Source organism: Amblyomma americanum, chromosome 10 (genome assembly GCF_052857255.1).
Source record: "Amblyomma americanum isolate KBUSLIRL-KWMA chromosome 10, ASM5285725v1, whole genome shotgun sequence".
NCBI classification, from domain to species: domain Eukaryota; kingdom Metazoa; phylum Arthropoda; class Arachnida; order Ixodida; family Ixodidae; genus Amblyomma; species Amblyomma americanum.
In genome coordinates, this window is record NC_135506.1 from 130,122,914 (window position 1) to 130,140,651 (window position 17,738).

The window sequence follows — 17,738 nt, forward strand, 5'->3', positions numbered from 1 at the left end:
GAGGTAGGGGAGCAGTATGTGGCCTTTTCCGCATTTAAAAGACATACATTATTTGTAAGGATAAAATCTTCAATTATTTGGCCCCTAGAGTCACAGCGCTCGCTTCCCCAAAAAGGGGAGTGAGCGTTAAAATCCCCAATTACAAGATATGGTTGTGGAAGCTCATGGATGAGTTCTTGTAGATCATGAACCGTTAATGTAAAATGTGGAGGAATATATACAGAACAGATAGTAATTGTTTTGTCGCCTGTGATGCTGACCGCAACGGCTTCAAGTTTTGTTTTGATTTTGATTTCTTAAACAGGGACGCCGCTTCGAAAGACAATCGTGACGCCTCCTGATAGTCTGTTTGCCTGCTCGCGATAGCACCTAAAAGTTTTGTACTCTCTCAGGATATTCATATGTTCGAAACCTAGACTGGTTTCCTGAAGTCAGAATGCTACGGGCAACATTGACCCTAAGATATCTGTTATGTCACTGTAATTTCTCAACAGGCCTCTAAAGTCGCACTGAACTAAAAAAGCCATGCTTAATTTTTGGTTGGGAACGATATGGGGTTTACTTATATTCTGGACCCGTTATGAGGAGTCTCTTTTTTCGCTCGAGAGAGCTGCTCCGCAGGTGTAAAGCAGGTGGAGTGGGAGTTGTATCCATCACCTCACAAGAGGTGCTGCAGGACCGCGGAGAAGCCGCGGTTTTGTTAGTGTCAAGGCTCCCCCGACGGGGGTAGTCTTGCGGGGTGCCGACCCATGAAACGGCGCTCCCTGCTTTGAAAGTGGCAGAGCAGCCTTCGCTGTCCCTGCCTGGGGCCTGGAGGGCCCTGCCATCGGCTCGGTGGAAGTGGCCACGGCAGGTGCTGGAGGTGTGTGTGGTGCTGCGCCCCCGCGCACCACATCAGCGAAGTTGGGTTTTGCTGTGAACGAGAATGTGTTGGTAAGCGCAAAACTCCTCCTTGCTTCTTTGAATGAAATGTTTTCTTTTGTCGTTATGGTGATTATTTCTTTTTCTTTTCCCCAGGATGAACACGCCCTGGAATATGCAGCGTGGTCTCCTTCGCAGTTCGTGCAGCACAGTGCTTCGTCGCATTCCTCAGAATGGTGGTACTTCGAAGCGGATTTCGCGCAGGTTTTGCGGCCGCGGCAAGTCTGTGAGCCGTGACCAAACTGTTCACAACTGAAACATCGGCGGGGATTGGGTATATAATGTCTGACGTTGACTTTCCAGTATCCAACTTCGATCGTTTCGGGAAAAGTGCTGGTGTTAAATGTGAGGACCATGTGTTTGATATGCATTTTTTTGTTATCCTTGCGGATTTTGATTCAGTGAACGCCAAGTACATTCTGGTCGGTGAGCCTTTGAAGCATTTCGGCTTCTGTTAAATGGATGAAGTCACTTTGTGAGATAACGCCTCAGACTGTGTTAAGGGATCGGTGGGGAGTCACAGAGACAGTGATGTCCCCAATGGAAGCAATGCTTGAGAATTTCTAGCACTGGATGCTCTCGCGCAATTCAAGGAGTAGGTCGCCGCTTGCCATTTTTGATACCTTGTAGCGAGGGCCCACGGCACTTGTTAAGCATTTGTACACAAGAAATGGTGATATTGTTCGGGCTTGCTTTTGTTCGCATTCACTGTGGATAACATGAAACTTTGAAAATGTTTGTTTCTTTTTAGGGAAAAAATCTTCTGCTTCGTTCCACCCTCTTTTTAGAGAGCGATCAGGTTTGGAAAAGGGGGGAGCGATAAAAAATTAAGTTTTTCGGTCATGGTGCCTGCCACCTTCCATGGAGCCCAACTAGGGGACAGGACAGGAACTTGCAAGGAAGGCCTGCCTACGCCAGCTGTACACCTCAACTATAACCAAGTATGACGCAACTCAGGGTAGTTGGTCACACAAGGTTAACCCTCGCCGCTAGGAAAAAAGGAAAAACCAAGAAGTGAGTAGGATTTTTGAAGGAATAATACAGCGCGAACAGAGACAACGGACGAAGAAGAGGTGCACAACACAAGCGCTGAGGGTGGCTTGTGTTGCGCACCTCTTCGTCCGTCGTCTCTGTTCGAGCTGTATTTTTCCTTCAAAATGAACATAACCCAACTAGCCCAACTTTATATTCTACTAAGTGAGTAGGAGATAGGAAAAGCTGTGAGAAAGAGATAGGAAAGCGAAAGATGAAGGGGAGGACAGGAAAAGGCGACTGCCGACTTCTCCCGGTCGGGTCAGGCCGGAGGTGCCGTCTACAGGAAGCTGGGGCCAAAGTGGTGTGTTGCCAGTAATATACGTTGTGGGGCTAGTTGGTTCATACTCAGACTTCTTTTATGCACACAGAAAGACGACACAAAAAGACAAGGTAGACAGGACAGGATGCGCTCCGTCCTGTCTACCTTGTCTTTTTGTGTCGTCTTTCTGTGCGCATAAAAGAAGTCTGGTGTGTTGCCTCCGCCGAGGGGCCTTAAAGGTCCATATGTTTGGCATCGGCTCAACCACCAGGATCCTCTTTTCCCCGGACACGGCGATGACACGCATGGCGTGTGTATATATGTACATTATTTGCGCTAGCGCTTCAGTAAAACTCTTCAAACGCTTCAGTGAAGCTCTTCTTAGATTCGTCTGTATTCACACGCGAGGACGTATCCTCATCGCCAAACACAGGTACACTTTCAGATATGACCATGCAGCAGACTACTACCAGGGAGTCCGGTATCATATCACTACCTAATAATCGCAAATTGTCGTCTGCTTCTGATCCCGTTGGCTTGAACAAGTTTTTAAAAAGCACATCACAAAGAATTTCGGGAATCTTGTGCGTTCTTTGTTCACAGTCATTGTCATCCGGCAGGATTCCTAATCATTGGCGCGCAGCCAAGGTCACACCAGTTTTTAAAACTGGCGATCGCACATCTCCTCTTAACTACTGACCCATTTCTAGTACCGTCTGCAGACTACTGGAGCACATCATACATTCGCAAATCATAACATGCCTTGAAGAGCATAACATAACCTTCGAATAATAACACGGCTTTCGCAAGGGATACTCATGCGATGGGCAGTTAGCGGGATTTACTAACGACTTGCTATGCTGTATTGACATCGGTAACCAGGTGGATGTCATATTCCGGGATTTTTATAAATCTTTTGACCGCGTTCCTCACCACAGACTACTAACGAAACTAAAATATCTTAACATTAGCACACAAGTCATATTATGGATAAAAGATTTTGTCATTTCGAACACAGGTCACAAATATAAACGCCTGCAATTCCTCTTTTATTCCAATCACGTCCGGCGTTACACAAGAGAGCGTGCTTAGTCCATTGCCTTTTCTAATATATACCACTGATTTGCCTAGCTGCATCTTGTCCCGAGTAAGACTATTCGCCGATGACTGTGTTATTTACTGCAAAATTCATACTTAAACGGATGAACAAGCCTTGCAATCAGACTTAAACGCGATTAATAGCTGTTGTTCTGACTGGCAAATGACCCTAAATCACACCAAAACTAAGTGCATGTCATTTACACGTTCCTCTTCCCGCATTATAACCTCATACTACCAGATAAAAATACCTAAGAGTAAATTTTCAAACGGATCTAACATGGCATCATCACAACAACGCTACTCTTTCAACTGCTAATCGCTCAATTTGAATCATGACTAAGGCAAGCAGCCTCACACTTAAAAAAGCTCGCATACACCAGCTTAACCAGATCTAAAAGGGAATATGCATGTGCAATCTGGGACCCGAGTCAGGATTACATCACACATAGCTTTGAATTCCTGCAAAGCTGTGCCTGTTCGCTTCATTTTTAGGACTATTTTAGGACTAGAGGGCACGTCGGGACCGTCACGGACGCAGCAATGAACCATTTTCTGCTATTTGCACAGGTTCGTGCCAATCGCTGTATGCATTGTTTTCGTAGTGACAATCGATGCATCGTGGTCCTGCCGTGCCCGGCAAAGTGCATACGACACGGTGCGTGTCGTATGTGTTTCTCCCCTTTTTTGTGCTCGTAATTTTTTACGCTGCAGTTATGTGGAAGCAAAGTAACCAACTTGCCCAAAAGCTCGTTTTACTAAAACGTTATTTTGCTCTTGCTCGCTGGAGACGTGGAGACTAACCCGGGGCCTCCCCCTACTGCACCTCATCCCGATGACATTAAAAAGTTGTTGCAAGACATGCAGGCAGCTCTGCACACTTCCATAGATAATGTTTCCGCCTCACAAAATCAGCTCGAAAAAACAATGAATGAAAAGTTCACTGAACTTAATGATACCCTCAAGGTTCTAGCTCAGCACACTGAAGAACTAAATCTTCTAAGGTCTGAGGTCTCCTCACTAAAAAAAGTTGTCTCTGTACAACAAAAGAAACTCCATGATTTCGAGGACAGAAGCCGACGCCGTAACCTAATAATTTTTGGGCAACCCGAGGAAGTCGATGAAAATCCTACCATCTTGAAGGAAAACATACTTGATGTAATCTTTAGCCGTAAGCTGGGTGTAACAGTTACGAGCGTCGAAAGGGTAAACAGACTGGGTAAAAAGAAAGGTGATAAGCCAAGACCAGTCATAATAAACTTCTTTGACTACAACAAAAAGATGCGTGTGCTGCAAATCTGTTCTAAGCTCAAGGATTCCAACATTTCAATCTGTCATGATTTTTGCAAGGCCACATTAGATAAACGCGCCAATCTTTGGAAGTATGGTAAGCAGTTCAAATCTTTGGCCAGCAAGATATCTCTTGACTACGATAGACTTCGTGTAGATAATGATGTCTACATTTGGGATGAAGGTGACTAGAAAGTAGTGAAATTGCGCCAACCTAATACTGCTGAAGCGACCACATGATTCGAGGTCAAATCGCTCCGCTTTTCTTTATGAGATGCAAGAAGTCTTGCTAACAAAGCAACTCAACTTGAAGACTATTTTTCTTCATGATCCCCATATACTGGCAGTTGCTGAAACATGGCTGTCATCCCAAATCCCTGACTCTGAAATTGTGCGCCCTTCCCATAAGATAGTGAGGCGAGATCGCGATGGGCGAAGGGGGGTGGAGTGGCTGTGATAGTGAAAAAAGAAATTGAATGTTTTTTAGTCGATCAGATTACAGATCACGAAAGAATGTAGTGTAAAATCAGCTATCGCGACTTTTCCACTCTGTTCGGCGTCGTTTATAGACCCCCCCCCCCCCCCAAAGCCCAGTATCCCTCATCGCAAAACTGACTGATCATCTTGAAGGCTTAATAAGACCTAATCAAAAATTTGTGCTAGCCGGTGATTTTAACTTGCCCGGTATAAACTGGAACTCTTTAAAAATAACAGAATCGCATGATGCTGAGAGTGCACGTCTTCTCCTTGATGCAGTTTTTTTCTCATGACCTAACACAGCTGGTTACTGCCCCCACACGTGTGACAAAAACAGCTGCAAGACCCTTGATCTCATATTTCTTAAAAATTTGCAGAATATTGTGATGTGTCCATCACGGAAGGCATCGCTGATCATAAGTGAGTCTATATAAATTTAAACGCACATGGTAGCAAAGTACTGCCTTCTCTGAAAACGTTTCGTGATATTTCCGCTGGAGATGGCGAATCGGATCTTGATACCTTGCGCTTTAAGTTTCCCGAGTTCGTACACGGAGGTGACGTCTCGCTCCTTTGGAACAGGTTCAAGGCTATGGTCATGGAATGCATTAACAGATATATTCCTGTACGGCGTAAGAAAACGAGACATCACAACCCTTGGATCAGTCGTGATATCATCCACCTGAAACGGCGTTTAGCACGGAAACGGAAATGAAAGGGTTGTGAGGCTAACTTGCATGCTCTCAAAGAAGATCTGGTTTCCAAACTGCGAAATGCACGCAAAAACTTCTATGAGAATACCCTTGCTTCTTTTATGAAAGATTGTCGTGGCACATTTTGGCGCTTTCTGTCCGGTAGTAAGCAGAGCGTCGATCAGCTACGTATTGATGGTAATGTTAATTCAGAGTTTAAAGACATTGCTAATGAATTCAATATTACGTTTCAAAGAGCATTCACTCAGATTTCTACCTCATCATATCGCCCAAGTGTTAATGCATTTACTTCCTGTCTTAAGATGCCGAAGTTAGTTCTAAGCCGCGAGGGCATACATGCACTTTTATTAAATATAAAAACAAAAAGTCAAATGGCGCCGATGGCATTCGTAATGCTTTTCTCCATCGGTACTCTGAGATAATTTTCTACTACCTTTACGGGATTTTTAGTGCCTCACATGATCAAAGTTGCCTGCCTAGTGAATGGTTAGTCGGAAGAGTAGTGCCAGTCTTTAAGTCCGGTTAAAAGTTAAATGCTGGAAACTACCGGCCTATTTCACTTATATGTACGTGTTGCAAGTTGCTTCAGCACATAATAGCTCATCATATATCCAACTCTCTTGAATCGGTCAACTTCTTAGTCGAATTTCAGCATGGGTTCCGTAAAAACGTGTCCACTTCAACGCAGCTATTATCCGTAATTCATGACTTTTCTCTGGCCATTGATAATCGCGAACAAATACATGAAATTTTCCTGGATTTATCTAAGGAATTTGATTGTGTGCCGCACAACTTGCTTATCGAGAGGCTAAAAGAAATCGGGATGCCAGACATTCTTATCAGTTGGTAGCAAGCGTACCCACACAATCGCAGACAGTTTGTTGAATGTGGTGCAGTGAGGTCTGAGTGTCTGCATGTTCGGTCCGGTGTACCGCAGGGATCTGTGCTGGGACCGCTTTTGTTCCTCATATATATTAATGATATTGCTCAAAATGTTGATGAAGGTATCACTGTAAAATTGTTTGCCGATGATTGTGTCATTTATTCTGTCATCAAGAATTCTTCCTGTCAGCAACTACTAAATACCAATTTATGTAAACTCGCGGACTGGTGTGAACAAAGAGCGATGAAAATCAATTTTTCTAAAACTGCGTCAATGACAATGACAACTAAGAAACATCCCTTACAATACGCTTACAAAATTGGAGGTCAATGCATAAATGCAGTCACATCCATCAAATATCTAGGCTTGACAATTACTACCAATCTTAAATGGGATATGCATCTCAATGATATATGCTCGAAATCATTCAGGAAATAATGCTACCTACGCAAAAAATAAAAGGGTCCCCATCGAGCGTAAAACTTGTAGCATATCGCACTATGATTCGACCAGTCCTAGAGTACGCCCCTATTGTGTGGGATCCGTATCATATAAAAAGCATCGAGTAGGTGGAGCGCATCCAACGTCATGCAGCCAGGTTCATCTCATCCGATTACCAGAAACGTTCTTCCGCTACTAATATGTTGAGGCAGCATAAGATGGAGCCTCTCCAGATGCGCAGACAGATTGGCAGGTTAAAATTTTTGCACTTACTATATCATAAAACAGGATTGCCACGTGATTCGTATTTACTTTGTGCACCACAAAGATTATCAAGGCTGAACCGCACAAAAGTGATAAGGCCATACAGTGCCAGGACTAAGCAGTTCCAAAAATCTTTTTCCCCTGCACAATCCAACAATGGAATTGCCTGCCTGCTTCGGTTGTTGAATGTACTAACATTACTAGTTTTGAGCGTTCTTTGCAAGCTTACCTTTTGTAACCCTCTCCTGCCTGGACAGCACCGCTGCCTGCAGTATATTGAACTAAATAAATAAATAAATTTCCCGTACACCATAGTTACACCTTTAAAAAAATCGTACCAAACTCGCTCCACTATCACTATGACGAAAACACGCTCGCCTATATCTGTTTCACAAGCTTTCACGACGTTTTGCATGACGACTTCTTTCAGCCACCTTGCCTCACTTTTCCTCTCCGTGATCACCCTTACAAAGTCAATCGCCCAGTGTGTCAGTCATCTCTTTACGCGCAGTCATTCATACCCAGAACCATAAGTGACTGGAATAACCTGCCATCAGATATTGCTACCGAGTTTTACCCACACAATTTTCACAAAATGCTGCATACTCACATCAGAGTGTGACGTCCCTGTGCACCACTTTACATTTATAGAGTTAATAATCCTTCTTTTGAGCTCCCTCGAATACCACTACCTTATTTCAAATTTCCTTTTCCATTTTTTCTTTCGGCGTTGTTTTTATACTTTAATTCTCAGTTGTTGCCGCCGAATACTATGACCGCGATGCTCTTTCGCTCGCGGTTGTTAACTACTGTGGACGTCCGTTGGTTGCGTGCTCCATTCCCGTCAGATCGTCTGAAGAGACCGAGGAGGTGGCCATAGCCTTGGCGATGGTCTCCACCTCTGCAGAAACCATCTTCAGAGACTCTAAATCTGCGATTCGTAATTTTGCCAAAGGCCGGGTCTCCCCCGTCACCCTATCTCTGCTCCGCTCCACCAAGGACGAAATCCGCCCGGTCCAATTGATCTGGGTCCCTGCGCACTCAACCCATCCGGGGAACGGGGCGGCGCACAATAATGCCCGAGGATTCGTTGACTGGGATGTGTTGTCGCCCGTCCTGCTGACGGCGAGAGATCGCATGGTTACATTTCATGACATAACCATGCACTACCGTTTAGGTAGACTTCTATATCCCACCGCACTTATTTCTCTCACTAAACCCCAAGAGGTTGCGTGGAGACAACTCCAAACGAACACCTTCCCCAACCCGGCGATATATGCCCGCATATACCGTGGGATCTACTCTCCCTCCTGTCAACTATGTGGCCAACATGTCACTCTACACCACATACTCTGGGCTTGCCCTCAGGGCTACCCTCCGCGAGGTTTGCAGCTCTCGAATCCAGACCAGTGGGAGGCCGCATTGCTCAGTTCTGACTCGGACTCACAGGTCCGGGTTTTGACAAGAGCCCTAGAAGTCGCCATAACGCCGCGGGCTCATGGCCACTTGATGGGGCTATAATCCCACACCAACTGCTACCTTGGTCGATGAAAATAAAGTTTATCCTCCTTCTCCTATTTTCAGCTGTTTGAATTTTTACGCTTCTTGCGCTGTATTGTCGTTTTTGGTTTCTTTAGTGTACTTCAAAAATGGTGTCTGTATTTTTTTGTTTCTCTTTTCTGTACATTTGATTTCGAGCAAAGTGTTATTAAAGAGTTTCGTGTGCTCCTGATATGTAATACCCTCGCCGGATGGCCTGTAGGGTATTTGAATAAATAAATAAATAAATAAATAAATAAATAAATAAATTGTAATGGGACCGACAGGCGCAGCGCAGCGAAGAAGCGGATGAGTTCAAGCGGGACAACGAAGAAGCAGACGAATTGCAGCTGGGTTTTTTCGAACGACGCCTGTGAGTGTGCCCGTCGTGTCGCCGGTCAACCAAGACCAACCGACCTGTGCTTCGAATAAACGCCTTGACAAAATGAATACCTGAGAAAAGTGGGAGGCGACTGACCAAGCTTAGCAGCTCGGGGCCTTACAGGCCTTCATTGTTCGAGCCAATGCCGCGGCATCCTCCTATTGACGTCCCGAACTGAGGATGTCACATAGTCTTAAGGGCCCGTTCGGGGGCTCATATGCTTTTTTTGTGATAAGATTTCAGCCACGCCAACATTAGACGTGACACGTGCTTTCAGGTGGAGCCCTAAAGGAACGTGCCGTCGGTGCGGCGGTGTTTCTCACAACTGTTTCGTTCATGTTTTCTGCCCGTTGACCTTCGTGTTCAGGGGAGGCGAGTGTGAAGCGAGTGTGCTCCACTCCATGTGTACTCCCGAGTGTCCGGTTCCTGTTCCCTCAAAAAAAAAAAATTCTTCCGAGAAGCTTTTACGAACTACCGGCTGAAGAAGAGTGGCGTTGCTCCTAATCCCATGCGCAAACAAGCAAAAGAGCCGACAGTGTAGAAACGAGTGCATTGGCGACTTTTGAGACATGACCATTGTGACTTCAATCTGGGCATATAGAGTTTTAGCGTAATCCTTCTAATTAGTTCAATACTGCGTACGTTAAGCCCACGACTAGTACTAGAAGGTCATAATATGTCGTTGAGGTGTAATACGAGTATGTTACGCTGTTTGCCCGGTGCACTGCTATTAAGCTTACCGTCCACTTTAGCCTTTAAGCTACGTATGGACGGTTCGAATAAACATAAGTTTGTTATTCACCTATGTTTACAATTGACGAAACGCTTGTCTTGTGGGGACATAGACCAACCAATCTGATGTCACGCAACGGTTCTTAAATTTGGTCTCACATTGTTTGTGTTCTCACTCCGATAACCGGTGAGGGCATTCAGAGAATGTCGCTGTGTGTTCTAGAGAACTGTTCGGAAAAGCCCTTGCTCGGAACAGTTATTTTTTCTTGTAGGCCCGGACGCCCACCCGCGTTCGACGCAAAGTGAATTTATGTCGGAAAGCACTAGACATGTAATATCAGCCTCATTCATTACCTGAGCAGACTTTATAATAATAATAATAATAATAATAATAATAATAATAATAATAATAATAATAATAATAATAATAATAATAATAATAATAATAATAATAATAATAATAATAATAATAATAATAATAATAATAATAATAATAATAATAATAATAATAATAATTTATTGCCACAGCACATTGAAATACATACAGAATCGGGCCTGTCAAAGCCAAAAGGAGGCTTGCAGAACTAGGACCGGCAACATCGGCGAGCGAAAAGTGATGGCAATACAAGTCACATAATAAAGTACACACACTGAATACATATTAATAAATACTGAATAATACACTCAATAAAACTACAAATCTCAAGTGTCATTTGTTTTCTTGCACAAACACTTTTCACAGAGTTTTAATCATGCGTTTAATATTTGCCTTAGAAGTAGCGGATAACACATCATCAGGAAGGCTATTGAATAATGCAGGGACGTATACACAGCGTCTTGCTTTGCCGTATCTGGTCGCGTATCTATGGATCTTAAAGCGTTGGCCTTTACGTAGCGTTCTGGCCACAACTGATTTTGTCTTGAACGCAGGATTCCAGAAGTGTCGGAGAACAACGGTTTGTTTATATAAGCGCTCAAAGGAAGACCAAGGATATTAAATAAGTTATCTGAAGGTGGAAAGGAATGTGCATAGGCGGTACTTTTCAACATACTTTTTAAGAGCGTGTCTACACGGTCATGCCACTTTTGAGAGCAGGGCGCGAACAGTGTGATGCCGTATCTCAGAACACTGTATGCTAGAGCGTGCATGATTGTCTTTTTTACCGATAATGGTATGAAAGATTTAACAGTAAACAGTAACCAGGCAGTGCTACGCAATTTGCTACAAATGTGTGCCAAGTGACTGTTCCACGTGAGGTCAGCATCAAAGTAAACACCCAGATATTTTATGCAATGGACACTTTCAACTGGAGAACAAAGACAGTCTTTATCATTGTGGCAGTGTAAAAAGATGGATTCATTCAGTACAGTTGTCTTCAATGGGTTTCTAAAGCAGACTAATTTCGTTTTTTGCTGGTTTATCAAAAGGCCATTCAGAGAAAACCAGTTCATCGCATTACAGATGTTGTCTTGTAGTAAAGCAACAGCATGTTTGTAGGAAATGTGCTTTGAAAGTAAAACTGTGTCATCGGCGTATTGAAAGACCAAGGCATTAGACACTGTTGATGCGAAATCATTTATAAATAGATTGAAAAGTAATGGCGATAAAATAGATCCCTGGGGAACGCCCGCTTTCAGTATCTGACGGCTGCTAATGAGTGTGTTGTTATCGAGGGCTACGACTTGTGAGCGATCTTGTAACTTTTCAACAATTCATGAAATGGTCCTCTAAATCCGTACAGGTACAATTTTCGCAACAATATTTCGTGATTTACTGTGTCGAAAGCCTTGGCAATATCTAGAAACAGGCAGCAAGCAAACAGATTGTGTTCAAAAGCCGCGTATAACTCGTCCGAGAATTCTTCGAGCAGTGAAATCGTTCCACGGCCTTCTATGAATCCGAACTGCCGGTCAGATAGAACAAAAAATTTTTTCGAAAATGATGACATGCACTCTAGCATAAATATTTCTAAAATTTGTGAAAGTATTGGCAAAATCGAAATTGGTCGGTAATTTTCAAGGTTCTCTCTCTTGCCACCCTTGTATACCGGCCTCACAATCGCTGTTTTTAGCGTACTTGGTATCATACCAGTCTCTAAGAATCTGTTAAAGATAAAAAGAAGAATATTCTCCAGAACTTCAAAATTTCTCTGAAGCAGGGCCACAGTAATACCATCAAGGCCCAGTGGTTTATTCCGTTTTAAATTGAAGATTATGCGCGCAAGGTCTACTGACGACATCTTCGGTAAATAGGCGGACGCCGATATGGTACGCGTCAAGGAACAGCTGTTTTGTGGCAAGGATGATTTTGAGCGAGACATACGTGCGAAGTGTTCGTTGAACAATTCTGCGGTTTCCTGAAGATTGCATGCAAATATTTCTTGAAAAGAAGACTCATTTCTGTTAACGCCTCTGATATGATTAATCAGTGACCATGTTTTGGCGGGGTTTCTGGCTGCTCGCTTAAACTGTTCACGGTAATACTGACGTTTAGCGGAACAAATAAGCGCAACAACCTTATTTCTTGCGGTCCTATATTCGATTTGTGGTTCAATATTTTTAGGGGAGCGTTTACGACGTTTCCATAACCAATCCCTATGTGAAATTGCCTGCATAATAGTATCATTAAACCAGACATGATTACGTCTTTTTTTTTGCGGATGATCCGCTTACATGCCTGTTCTGACTTGTTTAATTGCTGGCAGAACCGAGAATAAACTAAGTCCGGGGGATTAGACCTATATAATGCCTGCCAGTCAAAGTTTCCAATTAGATTATCTAATTTGCGCTGATCCACTATAGCAACGTGCACGTTATTTTTTGCAGTGTCATAGGTTGAGCGCCCTGGATTCTTATTAGTAGTACGGTCAAAGAAACGACAAACAGTAAAGTAATGATCGGCTAAACGTTGATTAATGACAGCTGACGACAGATCGCAGTTAGGAGCACGTACGTCTATGTGATCAAGACACGACTGGACCAATCTACCACCCAGCGGTTCTTCGCGAGACGGTGCGTTAATAACATTTTCTATGCCAAACGTTGAAAGAACAGCTATAGATAATCTGCCACAACCGTTTTAGTGTGACATAGCGTATCTATGTTTAAATCACCTGCTATGCAGAGTTGATCTATTGTGTTATTAGCCTGCGAGATTATTTCCAGTTCTAGAAGAAAACGGCTGATGCTGTTTGATGGCGGCCGGTAAATTGCCAGCAACATAAGAGACGTTAACTTGGAGCATAGTTCCAAAGCTAGGCATTCAGCATGTGAAAATGATATATCCATTCTAGATATGTTAAACGTGTCCCGGGCGAAAACAGCGATTCCATTCCTCTACGTGAAAAACGAGTCGCAAACATTGGTTGTTATCCCTTCAGGGTAAACAAATCTAGGCAGGAATCTGGAACATTAATTTCTGTTAGCACAAAAATATCTATAAAATGAATGGCACCTTCTGCAATAGTTCTAAACTCGTCCCAGTATTTGCGCAAGCTACGTTTATTCACATTTATCAGAGTAAATTCTGTACCAGAGTTTGGACCGAAGTCCTGCTTAAATGATTCAAAGTCAGGAAAACTTAGCGTAGCTGATGGAGCGCCGTTCATTGTATTAGATCTAGGTCTGCTTCACAGACTACTCGGATAAGAGGCGCCTTCTCCTCTTTCCTAGCAAAGATTTTGCCTCCTCTTGCCCACACAAATTTGTACTCCTTTTCTTTTCCTACCTTCCTGGCCTTCCAGAACAGTTCACGGTTCATTTTTGTTAGGTTGTCATTAAAAAAGATCTTTTCCAGCACCCCTGGTTCACACAAGACCTTGAGTTTGCTTCGAGCGTTAAACCATCTTTCTCTGGTTGCTACGTTAGTGAAGCGCACCAGGATGATCGGAACGCTGTCTTTCTTGGCAGGAAGGCGATGTACAGCGACAATGTCGTCACGGGAAAAGTCTTCCAGCTGCAGTTTTTCCGCCACGTTCTGTAGCCTATCAAGCAGGTTTTCATTTGGAGTGACTGGCACACCATATATCTCAAGGTTAGCATTACGGCTGTATTGCTCTGCATCGTTTTGTTCTTTGAGCAAACTCTGTAGCTGCGCGTTCTGCTTGTTCACAGTCTCACGCAATGCCTGCATTTCTTTGTCCCGAGCACATGCGGATTCCTGGCTCGCCTTTAACTGTACTCGAAATGAGTCGCATTCTTTTGACAAAAAATTAGCTGATTCTTCAAGCTCTCCCACTGTTTTAGTCAGGTTCAGGATTTCTGTTTTCAGAAGTAGCAAAGAATCTACCTTCACCACTAGCGCTGGCAGCGATTCAACATTTCTTTTTATTTCCCTTATCTCTTCTATCAAGGCTGAAATTGCTTGAGTGCTATCTTTCACGTTGACATCGTCTAGCTGCGATGAAGAACCACAGCGCTTTCTGGAATAATAATAATAATAATAATAATAATAATAATAATAATAATAATAATAATAATAATAATAATAATAATAATAATAATAATAATAATAATAATAATAATAATAAACTTCTTTATATTCATCAGTGATGAGGAGATTGCGGTTAAAAGTCGCTTTAGAGGCAAGCTACTTGACCAGAGCCCGCAGCCTCCTTCACAAGGCAAACAACGCGAACAGGAAATAGACATACATGGCAATCTACTTCATATGAAGCATGCGCAAAAAGAAGACAAAAAAATACAAATTACCTAAAAATGCTCTTCAACTATTTCAGAAAGAATCAGGGGCAAAAAGTTCGTTTCACGTATCGCGTTTTCAGATATCTTCCATATCATTTGCGACTTCCAAATCGGTGATCTTCTGGTTTGCAGCCTCCTAAATAAATACCAATAAATCTTTCCTCTTAGCTCCATGTTTATTTTCAGTTATTTCTAGGCATACATGTACATATTATGTTTCACACGAACCCTCCAAACATTTTCAGTGCTCCTTTCAGACTTGTTCTGTATCACTTAACGCGAGGAATTGCACTGAATAAAATTCGACTGGACAAATTTCGGCAAAACATGCCTGCGCATACCATTGTTGCAGCTCATTACGGTTTTTATACAAGGTAAGTAGGCAAACTACTAAGGAGTTTAGTCCTATATATTTAGGCGAGTCTATTTAGGTGATTCAAGGAGGACGAATGGCTCATTGAACTTACCAGAGCTGTTGCGTCCGGCTCATTTTCGCAGGTATCCCTTAGGAAGGTAGCGAAGTCGACATTTGGGATCTCCAGGTCTTGGACAGTTGACTTGACAACACGGTCTTCGATGACCACGTCCTCTGCGAACCCTCCAACATCCTCCTGCGCACCCGAGTGCCGGTCTTTAAGGCTCTGCTGGGTGAGCAGTAGGAGCAATCACTGCCAAAGCGCTGCTTAGAGAGAACTTTATTCGTATTACTTGCCCTCCACTTAAGAGCATTACCGCTTCACTTAACATAGAAGGAGATGAATTTGATAAGCGGAATTAAGAAATTCCCAGTGTTATGATTTAACTGGAGGTAAGTACTTCTAAGAGCTAAGAAAAGTCTCTGACTGGCACAGACACTGTGAGAGACACATGACACTCAGAGAGTTATCTTCCTACGTCGTTTATTTTGCCGCAGATTCTGACCTCAGAACCCTATCGCCCCCACCCCTCTCCCGACTTCGCCAAGTCACGGGTGCATTTCCAAAAATGTTACTTTATCTATGCCATTTTTACGCGCCGCTACAGCTACGATGACCGCTGCACGAAGCTAAATTCTGAACTGCGGATGAGCTCATGTGCAAGACACCTGAGAATTGTGGCGGCAATAATTGAGGCACCTAAAAAAGGTAAAAATAAAAAGAAATAATTAACACTGCACGAGGTGTTGAAAAGGCATGTGACTGCAAGTGCGGTGTTCTGATACAGATATAATGTTCGGAGCTAGCACTGAAACATGTGTGATTTCGTTCGGAGCCGAAAAGCTATGTGCGCTGCTCTTATTTTCGAATTAGAAAAAAAGTAAATACGATTCATGGGGTGATGCATGCATTAGCATTAGAGCCCGTCTGGCGTTTGTGTCCGCTGTTCTCAGCTTCAGGCGCTAGACGACGATGCCTATCGTCTTCACTCTCCATTTGTCGCTTCCAACACTTGCCTCCGCGGCGACTTTCCTGTTGCGCTGAATGGTGGGATCTACAGCAAGCGCTGCCGCTCCCTTCTAAGCTGCCAAAGCTCAGCCCGCCGTGTTCGGCTGGCCGAAGGTGTACAACCCGTCACCGGTCCCCTCCCTGTGGGTAGCGGATAAACTGGCGTCGCGCAATGGTTTCAGAGAAAGGAGGAGAAGACCGAGTGCGACTTCAAAGTGTGAAGTCGAACTGAGGGAGCGGGTGCCACCGCTGGCGTGTTAAATATCGTGTGTCCTCCCGTCCACTTCACGACCCCCGCGCCACCTTTTTGTCGCTCCAGCGATTCTGATTTGCCACCCTATTCTCAACCTCCCTTCTCTCTACAATCCACTCAGCTGCGAGATTATCGGATATATTGTGCAAAGATGGTCCCTCTTGTGCATTTTCCAGATTATCTGTCGCACTCGGCGAACCTACTGCGAACGACACACACCAAGCATCTATGTGTGTGTTTCCCTGTGCAGTCAGGACATTAAGCAATCGTAGCCCTTTTGTGAAGGAAGTGGAGACGTCAACTGCCCATCATGGTCAGAGACCATTGGTTGGAAATTAATTCACTGATTTTGAAAGCGTGAGGCGTCCAAAAGGCATATTTTACACCTTTGCTAAATCAGCATTTTACGGCATGAAATGGATACGTCCGGGCCACTAGCAAGAAGCCAAAAATTTTGAGTGTCTTTACCCGATTAACTGCTAACACCTTGCGCAAAAAATGACCAAGTATTGCATACTAGAAACCACGATAGGCCAACTTTCGGGCTACTTTCAACAACTTGTGTGCTCTTTCGTGGTCTGTGTCTTTCATTGATACGTTTTCCGCCTTGGAAAATGTAGTCCTTTCTGTACAAAAGTAGGCTCTTTCATATAATCCCGGTGGTGGAGGGGATAAGCTCACACTCATGTATTCATGTCTCTGCGTGAACGAAGCGCTCGCCCGCTTGTATAGCCATTTACGCTTCATCAAAAGCCCGACTTTGTGGTTCGCCGTAAACATCTGGAGCTTGCCCGATACAACGAATGCTTGGGAGAGTTGGTAAGTTATTTTAAACAGAACAGCGCGCAGTTTGACATGCACATCGAGGGAGACACGACACAGACGATACATTGCGCATGTGTGGTAATACAAAGACTGCCTTAATTTCAACCGCGCCTTGGGCAAGTCTCCGCCTACCTTTGTTTTTCTATGAAAATTTTGGCTGCCGTTACCAGGAGAGCCGCTCCATTTGGAGCTACAGGGTGTTTTCAATGCATGATTTGATAAGAGCTTGCGCAATGCACTCCATGGCAATATTTGTGTTTACTAGTTTTTTGTTTCCTGAGCAACGCCATACTAGTCCTTTTTCACTACTGGTCTAGTGTTGCCCAGAAGGTGAAACTCTCGTTAAAGGCTATGCACAAGTCAAGAGCTTCCGGCGTTTCATGTGTGAACCGTAATCATCCCTGCTCCTCTTGGAACATGCTGAAAACCTTTGCTGTTCTGAAGCTCGTGATTTCTTTTCCGTTGGCGCCATGGAAAACGGCCGTGTCAAATTTGCTTCCT

At 43.8% G+C, this 17,738-nt stretch overlaps 2 protein-coding genes across 4 annotated transcripts in view; one reads left to right on the forward strand and one right to left on the reverse strand.

The window, feature by feature from the left end:
- LOC144107920 (uncharacterized) overlaps positions 1–17,738 on the reverse strand; it is a 137,212-nt gene that overhangs the window by 76,721 nt on the left and 42,753 nt on the right. Inside the window, exon 2 of one of the 3 annotated variants that reach the window (XM_077641155.1) lies at positions 15,203–15,346. In XM_077641155.1, the coding sequence (XP_077497281.1) occupies positions 15,203–15,346 (144 nt within the window). Of the gene's footprint in view, positions 1–15,202; positions 15,380–17,738 lie in introns of all 3 variants that reach the window. The other 2 variants (XM_077641154.1, XM_077641153.1) reach the window with 2 other exon arrangements.
- On the forward strand, positions 4,241–4,795 carry LOC144107314 (uncharacterized). The gene has a single exon (XM_077640308.1). It carries the CDS (start codon positions 4,241–4,243, stop codon positions 4,793–4,795), a length of 555 nt encoding a protein of 184 aa, XP_077496434.1.